This window comes from Phoxinus phoxinus (genome assembly GCF_949152265.1).
Source record: "Phoxinus phoxinus genome assembly, chromosome: 19".
Taxonomy (NCBI): domain Eukaryota; kingdom Metazoa; phylum Chordata; class Actinopteri; order Cypriniformes; family Leuciscidae; genus Phoxinus; species Phoxinus phoxinus.
The window spans coordinates 1157988-1170005 of record NC_136894.1 but is presented as its reverse complement, the minus strand read 5'-3'; the positions used below and the strand labels follow the sequence as shown (position 1 = coordinate 1170005).

At 35.5% G+C, this 12018-nt stretch overlaps 2 protein-coding genes across 4 annotated transcripts in view; one reads left to right on the top strand and one right to left on the bottom strand.

The window, feature by feature from the left end:
• The window catches only part of sdc2 (syndecan 2), a 40537-nt gene extending 38820 nt beyond the window's left edge, over positions 1–1717 (bottom strand). The window contains exon 1 of the mRNA XM_079590740.1: positions 1243–1717. Within this exon, the coding sequence (XP_079446866.1) occupies positions 1243–1302 (60 nt within the window). The 5' untranslated portion in view covers positions 1303–1717. The remainder of the gene's footprint in view (positions 1–1242) is intronic.
• A 6035-nt stretch (positions 1718–7752) lies between these two features.
• On the top strand, positions 7753–11816 carry LOC306987401 (putative thiopurine S-methyltransferase). 3 transcript variants are annotated; one of them, XM_079591612.1, is made up of 9 exons: positions 7753–7882; positions 8653–8776; positions 9516–9608; positions 9688–9820; positions 10912–10964; positions 11036–11110; positions 11200–11285; positions 11363–11407; positions 11513–11816. In XM_079591612.1, the coding sequence occupies exons 2-9, from the start codon at positions 8682–8684 to the stop codon at positions 11629–11631; spliced, it is 699 nt and encodes a 232-aa protein (XP_079447738.1). In that variant the 5' UTR covers positions 7753–7882; positions 8653–8681; the 3' UTR covers positions 11632–11816. The 3 variants fall into 3 exon arrangements, with proteins under 3 accessions (XP_079447738.1, XP_079447737.1, XP_079447736.1); XM_079591611.1 differs by having other exon boundaries at positions 7753–7887; positions 8650–8776; XM_079591610.1 differs by having other exon boundaries at positions 7755–7882; positions 8650–8776.
• The last annotated feature ends 202 nt before the right edge of the window (positions 11817–12018 follow it).

Here is a 12018-nt window from a genome sequence, read left to right as displayed (position 1 = left end):
GAAATGTTGAAGGTGTCTGAATAAAGTTGCACATATTTCATCCTTGTCTTCGAGAAAAGAGAAAGCCAATGCAAAACCATCCAGGATTGCATGTGTTCACATTCCAGCAAACCGAGCCAAGTGTGTGTGTGTGTGTGTGTGTGTGTGTGTGTGTGTGTGTGTGTGTGTGTGTGTGTGTGTGTGTGTGTGTGTGTGTGTGTGTCCAGAGTCTGATTTACAGCTTCTGCATGTTAAGCGGCTCGAGAAGCACCTGGTCACGGTAAGCAGGCAGAAGTTGGCCACATTTTGACTTTGGACACGAGAAATGTCTGGGGTTACAGACAAAATGGGTGCCTTGCCGTCTCATCTCAAGGTTTAGCTCAGCAATGCACACTTACAAATGCATAGTTCCCACTGGCGTTCATCTAAATTCAACAGCAAAGTTTAATCAATCCTAAAACTGCGAGTCTGAATTCCTCACTATGAGGAAAAGTCTTTATACACAAGTTAGAGTGGTTTTATAGTAGAGTCTGTGATGGTGAAGTTGAGACAACACTATAGGCTATTTCTCAACCATTCATTTCACAGTGAAAAACTAGCAAGCTTCATTACACATTTTCCAAAATTGTCAGAAACATCAAAGGCAAATATTACAGTAAGAAGTACAGTATTTTGGTAACATTTTACAATACGGTTCATTAGTTAACTTGAACTAAGAAGGAACAATACTTCTACAACATTTATTCATCTTAGTTACTTACTAATATGTTATCAAAATCAAATTTGTTAACATTAATGCACTGTGAACTAACATGAATAAACAATGAACATCTGTATTTTTATTAACTAACATAAACAAAGATTAATAAATACGGTAACAAATGTATTGCTCCTTGTTACTTAATATGTTAACTAATGAACCTTATTGTAAACTGTTACCAGTATTTTTAATTATCGTTCATGTTTACTTCAACTATATTCCTATTAACACTATTTATTTATTTTTAATCACAATTCGGTGCATTATCGCTACTTTTGCAGTCTATGTAAAACAACAATGCGAAGCTGAAATTTAAAAAGATTCACGAAACTGACACATTACATCATCCAAGACGATTCATTCGGAATCCTTTGACACATTGTAACGCATGAATCATCAAAGAGAAACAATGTTTCACTGGTTACTTTATAACGTGGCTGTTTGACTTCACGCTCAACTAACAACCCCCCAGAAAAACCGTATTGTTCTCGGTTGAAACTCACCCTTTCCCCCGAAAGAAAGGCTGTCAAGCCGAGGGTTAATATCATCCAAACGTTCCTCATAATTCCTTAGTCTTCGCTTGGAAAAGGGAAAATAGCGTTTGTTTCCACTTTTGGAGAAACTCTTCCCTCTCTCGTTCAATCTCTCTCGCTCTCTCTCTCTCTCAGGACTCAAATCCCCGCGGATACGTGTTGCTTTTTGTCTTGCTTATTCCTCCGCGCACTTCTGTACACTAAAATAGGTCGCTTTCGGTGTGTTTCGTCGAGTCTTGCGTTTAAAGCTGCACTCGTCTCGTAAAGGTGAGTTTATCGTGGTCTCTCAGCCATATGTCTGAAGAAGAAGAAGGAGAAGAAGTGAAGCTCTGCTGCTGTCGAGCCACCCGCAGGACTGAGAGGAAAACACGGGTCAAACTGAGGGAGAGCTCGAGCAATGATTGACAGAGAGCGCGACCGTATGGGCGCGTGCGTGCGCGTGCGCGGGCGTAAAGAAGCAACGAGCTTTACTTCAAACTTCAGTTTTGTTTTTCAAAAAAATTATTTTTAAGAATCCATGTCTGATTTTAGACATGTAATGCTTTTAATGGCAGCGTGGTATTATTCTTTATTATTCAGATGCATGTGATTATGTAAAACATTTTGCGTATGAAATTAATACATTTGACCTGCTAGTTATGTGTGCCGTTGGATCGGACTTTTCAATGAACAGGTTGAACCGGTTCCACAAACCGGTCTAAACGGACTGAATCGGTTCAACAACTCGATTCCTCATTAAACCGTGCCGTGAATGGATGGATTTCCTATTATAAAACACATTATATTTTAAAACAAAGTTTAGCAACAATTGTTTTCTGATGGCGCTATGGTGAGTGTGTAAATGTGAAACGAACTGCTGGAACGAGGTCAATCTAAATTAATTCTTAATGCAATGTCTCCCCCTAACGGACGAATGCGAGAGAGTTAAAAAATAACTCTGATAATAATAAATAATCCTGTTTTTGATTTCCTAACCTTCTCTGTGTGGCCATGACCTTTATTTAGCAAGAATATACGAAACAAAAATACTTCTACTTAATGCATATGATGCAGTAAATTGCTTCGGGATTATTGGACTCGCTTCCAGATCTTCAGTGAATGCCGAAGGTAACCAATCAAACCCCGGGTGCGCATGCGCAGTTCCACTCCTCTCACTTCACAAACCTGGATTATTAGCTGTGGTGTTAGTTTGCACATATATCAGCAGATATCCAATATTAATAATCATGCAATAAAATCAATAAATCATTAGTCTAGTTGATGCAGAAGATCAAGTGCTGCATTTTATTTATCCATGTAGGCAAATTTGCATATGGTTTAATATTTTCAATGATTATTTTTTTCCCATTCCATCCCTATAACAATATAATGCATTCCCAAGTTATGAGGGACAGTTCACTCACAAATTCAATATTGTTAATAAAGGTTCACCCAAAAAAAAAAAAAAAAAAAAAATGCTGTCATTATTTACTCACCATCAAGTTTTTCCAAACCTGTATTAATTAATTTCTTCTGTTGAACATAAAGGAAGATATTTTGAAGAATGTTGGCAGTTTTTGGTCCCCATTGACTTCCATTAAGGGTTTACAGTCAGGCAACAAAACTAAATAGATGCACACTTTGCTTTTTACGTACAGTACTTGTAAATAATTGAGGCATGAGAGACTTTATCTGCTGTTTCTCCTCTTCAGTCGAGGGCAGTTTATGATGTCTGAGGAACAGGGGAACTCTGGGTAATGTTACTGTTCAGGGTTAAAGGTCAGGAGACAGGGAGTGAGAGTATGAAAGAGAAGATGGGCCAGTAAAAGCGTAAATCTTCACTTGCAGTTGCTTGAAGTCGATCACGTTGCTTGCGACACCTGACAGAGAGGACAGAAGCTCTGAAACGTCTTCATTAAAGCTCCAGTGGTTCATGTGTTCTTCTCTCTGTTTATATCTATGGCCACGCGCCTAAAGTCCCAATATAAACACTACCGTAGTGATTCAGGATTAGACAAACACACTCATGTTGTACTCACTCATTATATTCATTTTCAACTAAAACACTTAATATATGCATAAATGAAAAAGGCCTAAAGGTGCATTGTTCAAGCATAAATATGTATCAAAACTTCTTTTTTTAAAAACCTGGGTTCTATACTATTCTTTGGTGTTAAACAGATTCAATTATTATTATTATTATTTTCTTTCCATAAATTAATGCTTGGGGTTATCAGGCTTCTTTAAAATGTCTTTAAATATAATATAATATAATATAATATAATATAATATAATATAATGTAATATAATATAATATAATATAATATAATATAATATAATATAAATAATTAAATTGTATAGGCCTATATAAAATAATATTACATAAAATAATTTTAATATATATATCCCAAACAACATTTAATACAAATAATACAATATTTTAATTAAAACAAAACTTTAAATATTTTTAAATTAAATACGAATATTGAATACAATAAAACAAAATAATATGAAATAATGTTCATTGTTATTATTATTATTTCCATTAAAAAAAATTCAGGATTCTTCAAAATAGATTAAAAAAAATATTATTTATTTATTTAAAACATAAAAATAATAAAATAATATATATACAAATAAATCAAACCCTATTTAATACAGAAAACAATGGGAAAGACGCATGAGGCTCTTGGAACTGAAGTTAAAATACATGTTATTCAAAGGTTTTGGTACAGATTTTAAAAGTTTAACGTTTTTATGAATCACATATATTAGTCAAACATTTTGCTCAAACTCATAAAAGGACAACTTGATCATGTTTGCATAAATCATATTGTTTCCTCAAACATGTTCTCATCATCATCATCACATTGTTCATTAGAATATATGCATGCTGTATTCATTCATAATACATAATACAAGTACTGTAGAAATACAGTATGATATTGCTCGTTTACAGTAACGTTTGGTTTATTAATGTATAAACTCAGCTTTTTTACTTTACTAAACTTGCCAGTAAAGTACTGTAGATTTTACAAGACATTTCTGAGAGGGCCGTTAGATAGACGTCCTGCTGTGACATTACAGTGAAAGCAATGCAATTATGCACAATTTCACACTAAACTGTTCAACAGTGCATGTCTCTGCCTCTGTAAAGGATGATATGGTGTGTTAGGCTGCTGAGAGCTTACACACACTTCTTAATCGTGCCGCTTCAGTAGTTAAGCGCTGCTCCTTTAATAATTTCATGCTTCTTCATAAGGCTTAATGCATGCCCGGCTCCAAAAGCAAACTCATGAGAGACTTTGGTGTTTCTTCTCAGAGAAGCCAGAGAGGTAGAGCCGGAGATTGGCAGAAACACAGACGGATATTCTCTCCTGACAATATTCTATCAGAAAATGTTTTTTTTGGAATCACAGAGATGCACTTAAAGAACTACAAATAAAATGAGCTTTTACTAACTTGTCATTTAAGGGGGTACGAAGCTGATATACGTACAGGTGAAACTCGAAAACTTAGAATGTCGTGCAAAAGTTTATTTCGCCGCATTGAGGCAGTAATTCATGCAAAAGTGGCCCAAAGTACTGAGTACATATGCATGATTATACTTTTCAGAGGGCCGACATTTCTGTATTTAAAATCTGTTTTTTTATTTATTAATGTAATATTCTAATTTTCTGAGATTTTGAATTTGGGGTTTTCATAAGCTGTACGCCATAATCATCAAAATTATAACAAAGGCTTGAAATATCTCACTTTGCATGTAATGAGTCTATATAATATATTAGCTTCACCTTTTAAGTTGAATTACTGAAATAAATGAACTTTTGCACCATATTCACATTTTTCGAGTTTCTCCTGTATTATTAGGCAATAAAGAGGGAGAAATTAAGATGCAAAAGTATTCTTCAAACAGTATTAAAATAAAAACTAGTGCTGGGCAATGATTATTCACGAATAATCGCATCCAAAATAAAAGTTGGTGTTTACATAATATACGTGTGTACTTTGTATAATTATTTTGTATATATATACACACACAAGCATGTATACATTTAAGATTTATTTATTTATTTATATATACAATATTTATATTTATATATAATATAAATTAAGTATAAATATATATACAGTATACACATGCTAATATTTCTTAACTATATGCATATGTGTATTTATATATCAACATAATTATACACAGTACAGACATTATGTAAACACAAACTTTCATTTTGGATGCAATTAATAAAAAAGCTTAATTTATCAGCGATAGAAAACCTCTCGTTCTCCTGCCACTGCAACACGTGTATATTAAACCAGTTCTGAGGAAAAGACCCGTTTTCATGCCTCATATTGTTTTCATTATAGCAAATTGACATTTAACATCCTGAATTGCCTTTTGTGAGCGTTTTATTGAGGTCTTGAAGCCAGAGTCTCACAGTATTCCTTTGAAAAGTCAAACTTAGTAAATCAATGTCTCAGAATAATACATCAAAGTCCTTCATAATGACCACCGAGTATGAAGTTATTAAGCCATAATTATCTCCTGATGTCTGCCAACCATACGAGCTGATGTTAAACAACAGATGCGTTCTCAAATGCTCTTAGTGCAGACGACGCATTTGTTTTTTTCTTCTCTTTCACCTCTTTAAACAAACAAATTATACTGATTTTGCTTGTGCAAAAAAAGAAGAATAAAAATAGACTTGCAAAACTGAAGCAAACAGTGACAGACTGTTAAAGAACAACATAACAGTTTTTTTATGAACTCCAGGCTAAATTAATTGTCATGCAATTAATAGGGGGAAATAAAGACCTTATTCTTCTCCCTTCACCACATGGATATGCTCTTATTAGTGTTTTTTACAAACTATAATACAAACTAGAAACATTTCCTGAAAAAAATCGGTTGCTAGGGTGTGGTTACACAGTTACCATGGTAAAATTTACAGACGAAACAAACGAGCCCACCTCCATACGATATTCTAGTGCTGAGATATAGCTTATTAATGTGTTTGTACGGTTGCTAGGGTACACTTTATGGTTACTAGGGTTTGCTTATACAGTTTATGGGTTGATATTTAAAGACTGTTTGCCAGTCTGAGTCGAAAAAGACCAATTATGTGTTTCTGAAATGTTCTGGTGCTGAAATTTTGCTGGTTAATGTTGTTTAATGGTTGCTAGGGTCCTGTAACTGATTGCTAGGGCATGGCAATGAAGTTGTTATTTCACTACTTATTACCTGCTTGATAGGCCAAGTAAAAAAAAGCCCAGCTCAAAGTCTCTCTGACCTTCTGATCCAAAGATATGATCTTTCAAATTTTGTGCCAATGTTAAGTCTATGGGATTTTTTTTCGTCCGATTTATCGCCCGCCGGGTGAACATCGTACACCCGATCACTTGTAAAAGACATTGGTATGCTCTCCTTAATAAACCGGTCGATTTGACACTTCGTTCATGGTTCTACGACAAACGGTGCAGGAGGAGTAGCGTGCCGAAGTTAAAGTATGAGCAGTAACAATAGTGATGCCTAATAATTAATAGAATAAGGAGGTTTTTCAGATCAATCTCTTGGACTGGTATAAAGTTATTTTATTTCTTTGTCAATATCGCTGTCACAGTAACTTTTTTTAGAACTTTAGTGAGGCAACAAGGCCCCTTGATATTCAATCTTGTGATAAAACTAAATGAGCAAATAATCACATTTGTTTGCCCTAATTATACACTGAATCTATCATCGTCCTGTAGGCCTGCGTGGTTATGATCACGTGACCTGTCGGTTATGGTTGCAGAAACCACCAAGATTAAATTCCCGACAAAATGGGATAACCTTTTACTGGTGAGAATACTGTTGGTTTGTGTATTAACTCTATATTATAGGGTATTTTATTGTATTGCATAACAAGAACTAGAACATAACATACAGATGATCACAGTGTATTCAACTATTACCTGTTGCATTCATATAGCATCAAAGGAAACAACAGAAAAAAGAGGGGAAAACTATACAGGGGATAGCTTACAAAAATATCCAAAAAGGAAAGGTACTAAATACTATAATGTAAGGTTTTTTATTGGTACATTTTTGTATTTGTATATGATTTTTTTATTTTTTTTGCCCGCACTTTCATCATTTATTCATAACGTGCATTAATGTGTTTCTTTCTAATGTGTATTTTTTCTCTTCTTTATATTATCCAACGAACTTTAGTAGTATACAATATATCATATAGAATGTATATGTTAATACATCCACAGACATAAAAATAAATCAAACGAACATGCCAGAGTGTGCAAATTAATTAATTAATTAATCGAAAAACTGTATATTCATTCAAGATTTCAAGTCTTTTTAGCTTTCTTGTAGACAGTGTTCTCCAGACTGGTGCAATAATCCTTAGTCTCCTGAAGAAAATGAACACAATTGGCTTGGATCCTTGTACATTTTCTAGATGATATTGATGTATGTACAGTATATCTATGATACTAGCGACAGCCAGTGACGAAAGGCTGGGCTGCGTCACTATGACGTGTGACGTAATGTCGGAAGCCACGCCCACCACGCACACACTCTTCCTGTTATGAAAGCAATCACGTTAGAAGCAGCACTTCTGCTCGCTGAATTGGAAAAGTAAGGTAACAAATCAGAAATCTTATCAAACATTTACAGTGTCATCTGCAGATTCGAATTAAATGTTTATTAACTTGTTCTATTTGTGTATGCTCGATGTTTTTTTTAAAGGCACATGAAGATGTTTTATAGTTGTCTAACATTAATGTTTTTATTGGCCAATGATAGTTTTTATCAGTCAGATCATAAATGTATTAATGTCATAGTAATATTGTATCAGTTTTAGCACGAACAGAAAGTAACAACTCAAAGATGACATGACACATGCTTTGTCATTGTGCCTCTGCATTACTATACACAGATCATGTGATTCTGCACTGAAGCCTGGGTTCTTTTGAAACCGTTTTGGTAATTAATGTAGTGTATAGAAGTTACATTTGACATTGCAAATCACCTCACAGAAATTGATTATTGCACAAAAGTGACTAATCAAACATTGAAATGTATTAATATTGAATCGTGTACACCATTATTAACACAATGACATTGATTGAATAGTCAAATTAAGCATTTGTAATGCAGAAACCGCAGTTGAAGTGTACTTTATTAGTCTGGATGTTATTCCCTTATCTTGCCATGCTATGTAATGCAACCCGTCTGACTTGACGAGTGAATCTGAGAACAGATGAACATGGCTACAGTAGCTTGAGTAGATACACAACATTTGACGTCAACAACAGCATTTTTTAATGCTCATCAGCCTATTATTTTACTCTCTGAACTTATGCATGATTATGTCTAATTTGCGTTTTATTATTTGCATATAGCAGCTGTTTGCTACCCTGACGAGAAGAGAGGAATGTCTGCTCAGGAGAACCGGGTCATGGCTTTGTCCGAGTGGGAGGACCGGTGGAAGGAAGGAAAAAATGGTTTTCATAGAGCTCAAGTGCACAAGTAATCACACACTCATCACTGCTGACTGACACTATAATCGTGCGTGTTAAAGAGGACAATATTAGGCTTTTCCATCTTCATCTTCATCTTCAGTGTGTAGTGTTGCTGTTTGAGGATGAAGAAGCTCCAGTTCTTCTCTATATCAGTGTCAGTGTTCCTGAACTCCTGAAACTCTCCATTGTAGTCTTGAGTTTCTTCCGGGAAAACGTCACAATATTCCTCATTATAATAATTAATACGCAGAATAAAGGGGCGGGGCCTGGTTGAGTTAGTTAGTAGTGTGTTAAACTGGCGGTTATGGTAAGGGGCGGGACATTTCCCAAACACACTCGAAGCGCTTGACCAATCACAACACACCGCTCCAGCCGACCAATCAGAGCACAGTGTGCTTTTCAGAAGGAGGGGCTTCATAGAGACAGGAAGTAAACAGAGCGTTACTGACAGACTGGGAAGAGAGGAGCCGCAACAATGGAGAATATGAGGAAAATAATCAACATTCAAGCAGGAAAACCTGTTCTAGTAGAGCCTGAACTACAGCAAGACTTGGGAAAGGATATAATACGGTCTTTAATACATCTCACATAACTCAATGATTTAGATGCCATCATGTGTTGCTTACAAATAAATAATGTTCATTTTGAATTATCCGTAAATGTATAAAGGAGCCATAAGATCTTATCAATGTATTGTTTTACTCTGAATCTCTCTTTATTGCTTTATTACTGTACTTTATTGGAAGGTTGCTGGAAAAAAACTTGGACAAAGTTGCATGTGGACGAAAGGAGATTCGATTCTTCTTCCCACTGTGTGGAAAATCTGTAGACATGAAATGGTACGAGGTATAAAGTTTGTTTCAATGAATAATGTTATAAATATTCCTAGCGCTCCCTAAAATGTTCATATTTTCTCAGGCTGGCTGATATGGGTCACACAGTTGTTGGAGTTGAAATTTCCGAAAAAGGAATTAAACAGTTCTTTGAAGAACAAGATCTTGCTTATAATGAAGAAGCAGTTCCAGCTCTTCCCGGAGCAAAGCTTTTCAAGGTATCTGAAGCTCTCAAGTGTGTCATCCTTAGTGTTTGCCAATGATAGTTACAGGAGCAGGACGCATTAATCATACATCGAGTTACTGTCCTGCTAAAGATGTCGACCTCGATTCAAACACCCACGCGATCTTATTCCTTAATGACAGCAATTCGTCTAAATCTATTAAACCTTAGACTAGTACGGTCACAGCGAACATTCAGCGTTTGTGATGCCGCTGATCCAGAGAGAGCAGCTCTCATGAAACCGCTTCACGAACAGTCACATGGGATCATTATTTCAGTCTTAAAATCATTCAGATATCACAGAAGTTCTGGGATACAAGGATGAAAACCCTGATGTCTACGGTACTGATTCATCTGGTACTGAAACAAGTGAAGTCTTTATGAGTGAGTCATTGAATCATTCATTCAAGAGATTCGTTCAAAAATGCTGATTTATCCGGTAATGAAGCAAGTGAAGTCTTTATGAATGAATTAAAAAGTCTTAATGAGTGAGTCATTGAATCATTTATTCAAAAGAATTGTTCAAAAACACTGATTAATTTGGTAATGAAACAAGTGTAGTCTTAATGAGTCATTTAATCATTCATTCAAGAGATTTGTTCAAAAATGCTGATTCATCCATTAATGAAGCAAGTGAAGTCTTTATGAGTGAGTAAAAAAAGTATTTGAGTGACTCATTGAATCATTCATTCAAAATAATCATTTTAAAATGCTGATTCGTTCGGTAATGAAATAAGTGAAGTCTTTTAAGCGAGTCATTGAATCATTCATTCAAAAATATATATATATTTTTTAATAATACATTAAAAAGTATCTTTGAATATGCGAGACTTCTGATTAACTTTCCTCTATGGGTAAATAACTATAATAATAATAAAAGTGAAGTAAATGCAGTAAACCAGTGTGTTTGTGACTGGAACTGGTAAAATAACTGGAAGCGAATGACACAGAGAGTCTTGCACAGAAGTATAAATTGAAATGAACGCGCTGTATTGTTATGATGGCTTCCTCAGATTAATACGGACGGATGATCCCAATGCTTCCTGTGTCACGCTCTCCCGACTAATGCGTTTTCCCTGTTCTCAGAGCGCCGACGGGAAGATCTCCATCTACCAGTGTGATTTATTCCAGTTCTCCAGGTGCGTTCTAGACTTATTTTAGATGATAAAACGTAACAAAGCACATTTAAACATCGCTCTTGGTCTCTCAGTGCCGTGGCAGGAACGTTCGGAGGGATTTGGGATCGAGGAGGACTGGTGGCCATAAACCCACGTGACAGGGAAAAGTACGTATTCAATAAATCAACATTTCACGTTTCTTTATTTATGGTGTAAGTGGGATTGTATTTGAATAGATCCGCTCTTCATCCCAAAGGTACGGCTCTCTCCTGGTTTCTCTGATGAACACTGACTGCAGATATCTGCTGGACACGGTGGAATACAACCCGGAGCTGTACAAGGGTAACGCTAGGAGAGAAACTCCTTATTTTTATTCATTATAAAGCATGTGTTTATAGTATTTGTGTTTTCTGTCGCAGGTCCACCATTTTTTGTATCAGAAGAGGATTTGACAAATATGTTTGGTGAGTTTTTGGTCACTGTTCTGACACACACCATCTTACCTGTGAGTGTTTGTTATTTATTCTTCATTCTAGAGCCGATGATCATTGCCGTGTGTCATATTTCAGGAGGACGCTGCATTATTGAACTGGTTGAGGCGATCGACAGCTTTGAGGAACGGCACAAATCATGGGGACTGGATTCACTGACGGAGAAACTCTACCTTCTCTCTCCAAAAGCACAATGATCAGTCTCTAGCCCAGCTGGAGCGTGATGAAGAAGAAAACATCACTTATGCAATTAAAACAAATGCATAGGGTTAATGGAAGACTAATTGCATTTTTTCTTTTTTCATAAAAGTTACCTAAAAGTTTCATATTTGGAACGTATTGCAAAATATTTTAATAAATCATTAATTAATTATTTTTCAAATATTTGGTGTTTATTTCATAACTGTGTCTTTGTTGCCTTGAGAGTGAGTGTGTGTGTGTTTTCAGTTTGCCCACGAGAGGGCAGTAGTTTGATATTTTCACGATCAGAATCAGAAAGCCTTTTACACACACACACACACACACACACAGCTTCCAGTGCACACAACAAATACAACAACAAGAAACATAGCAATAAAAGTGTA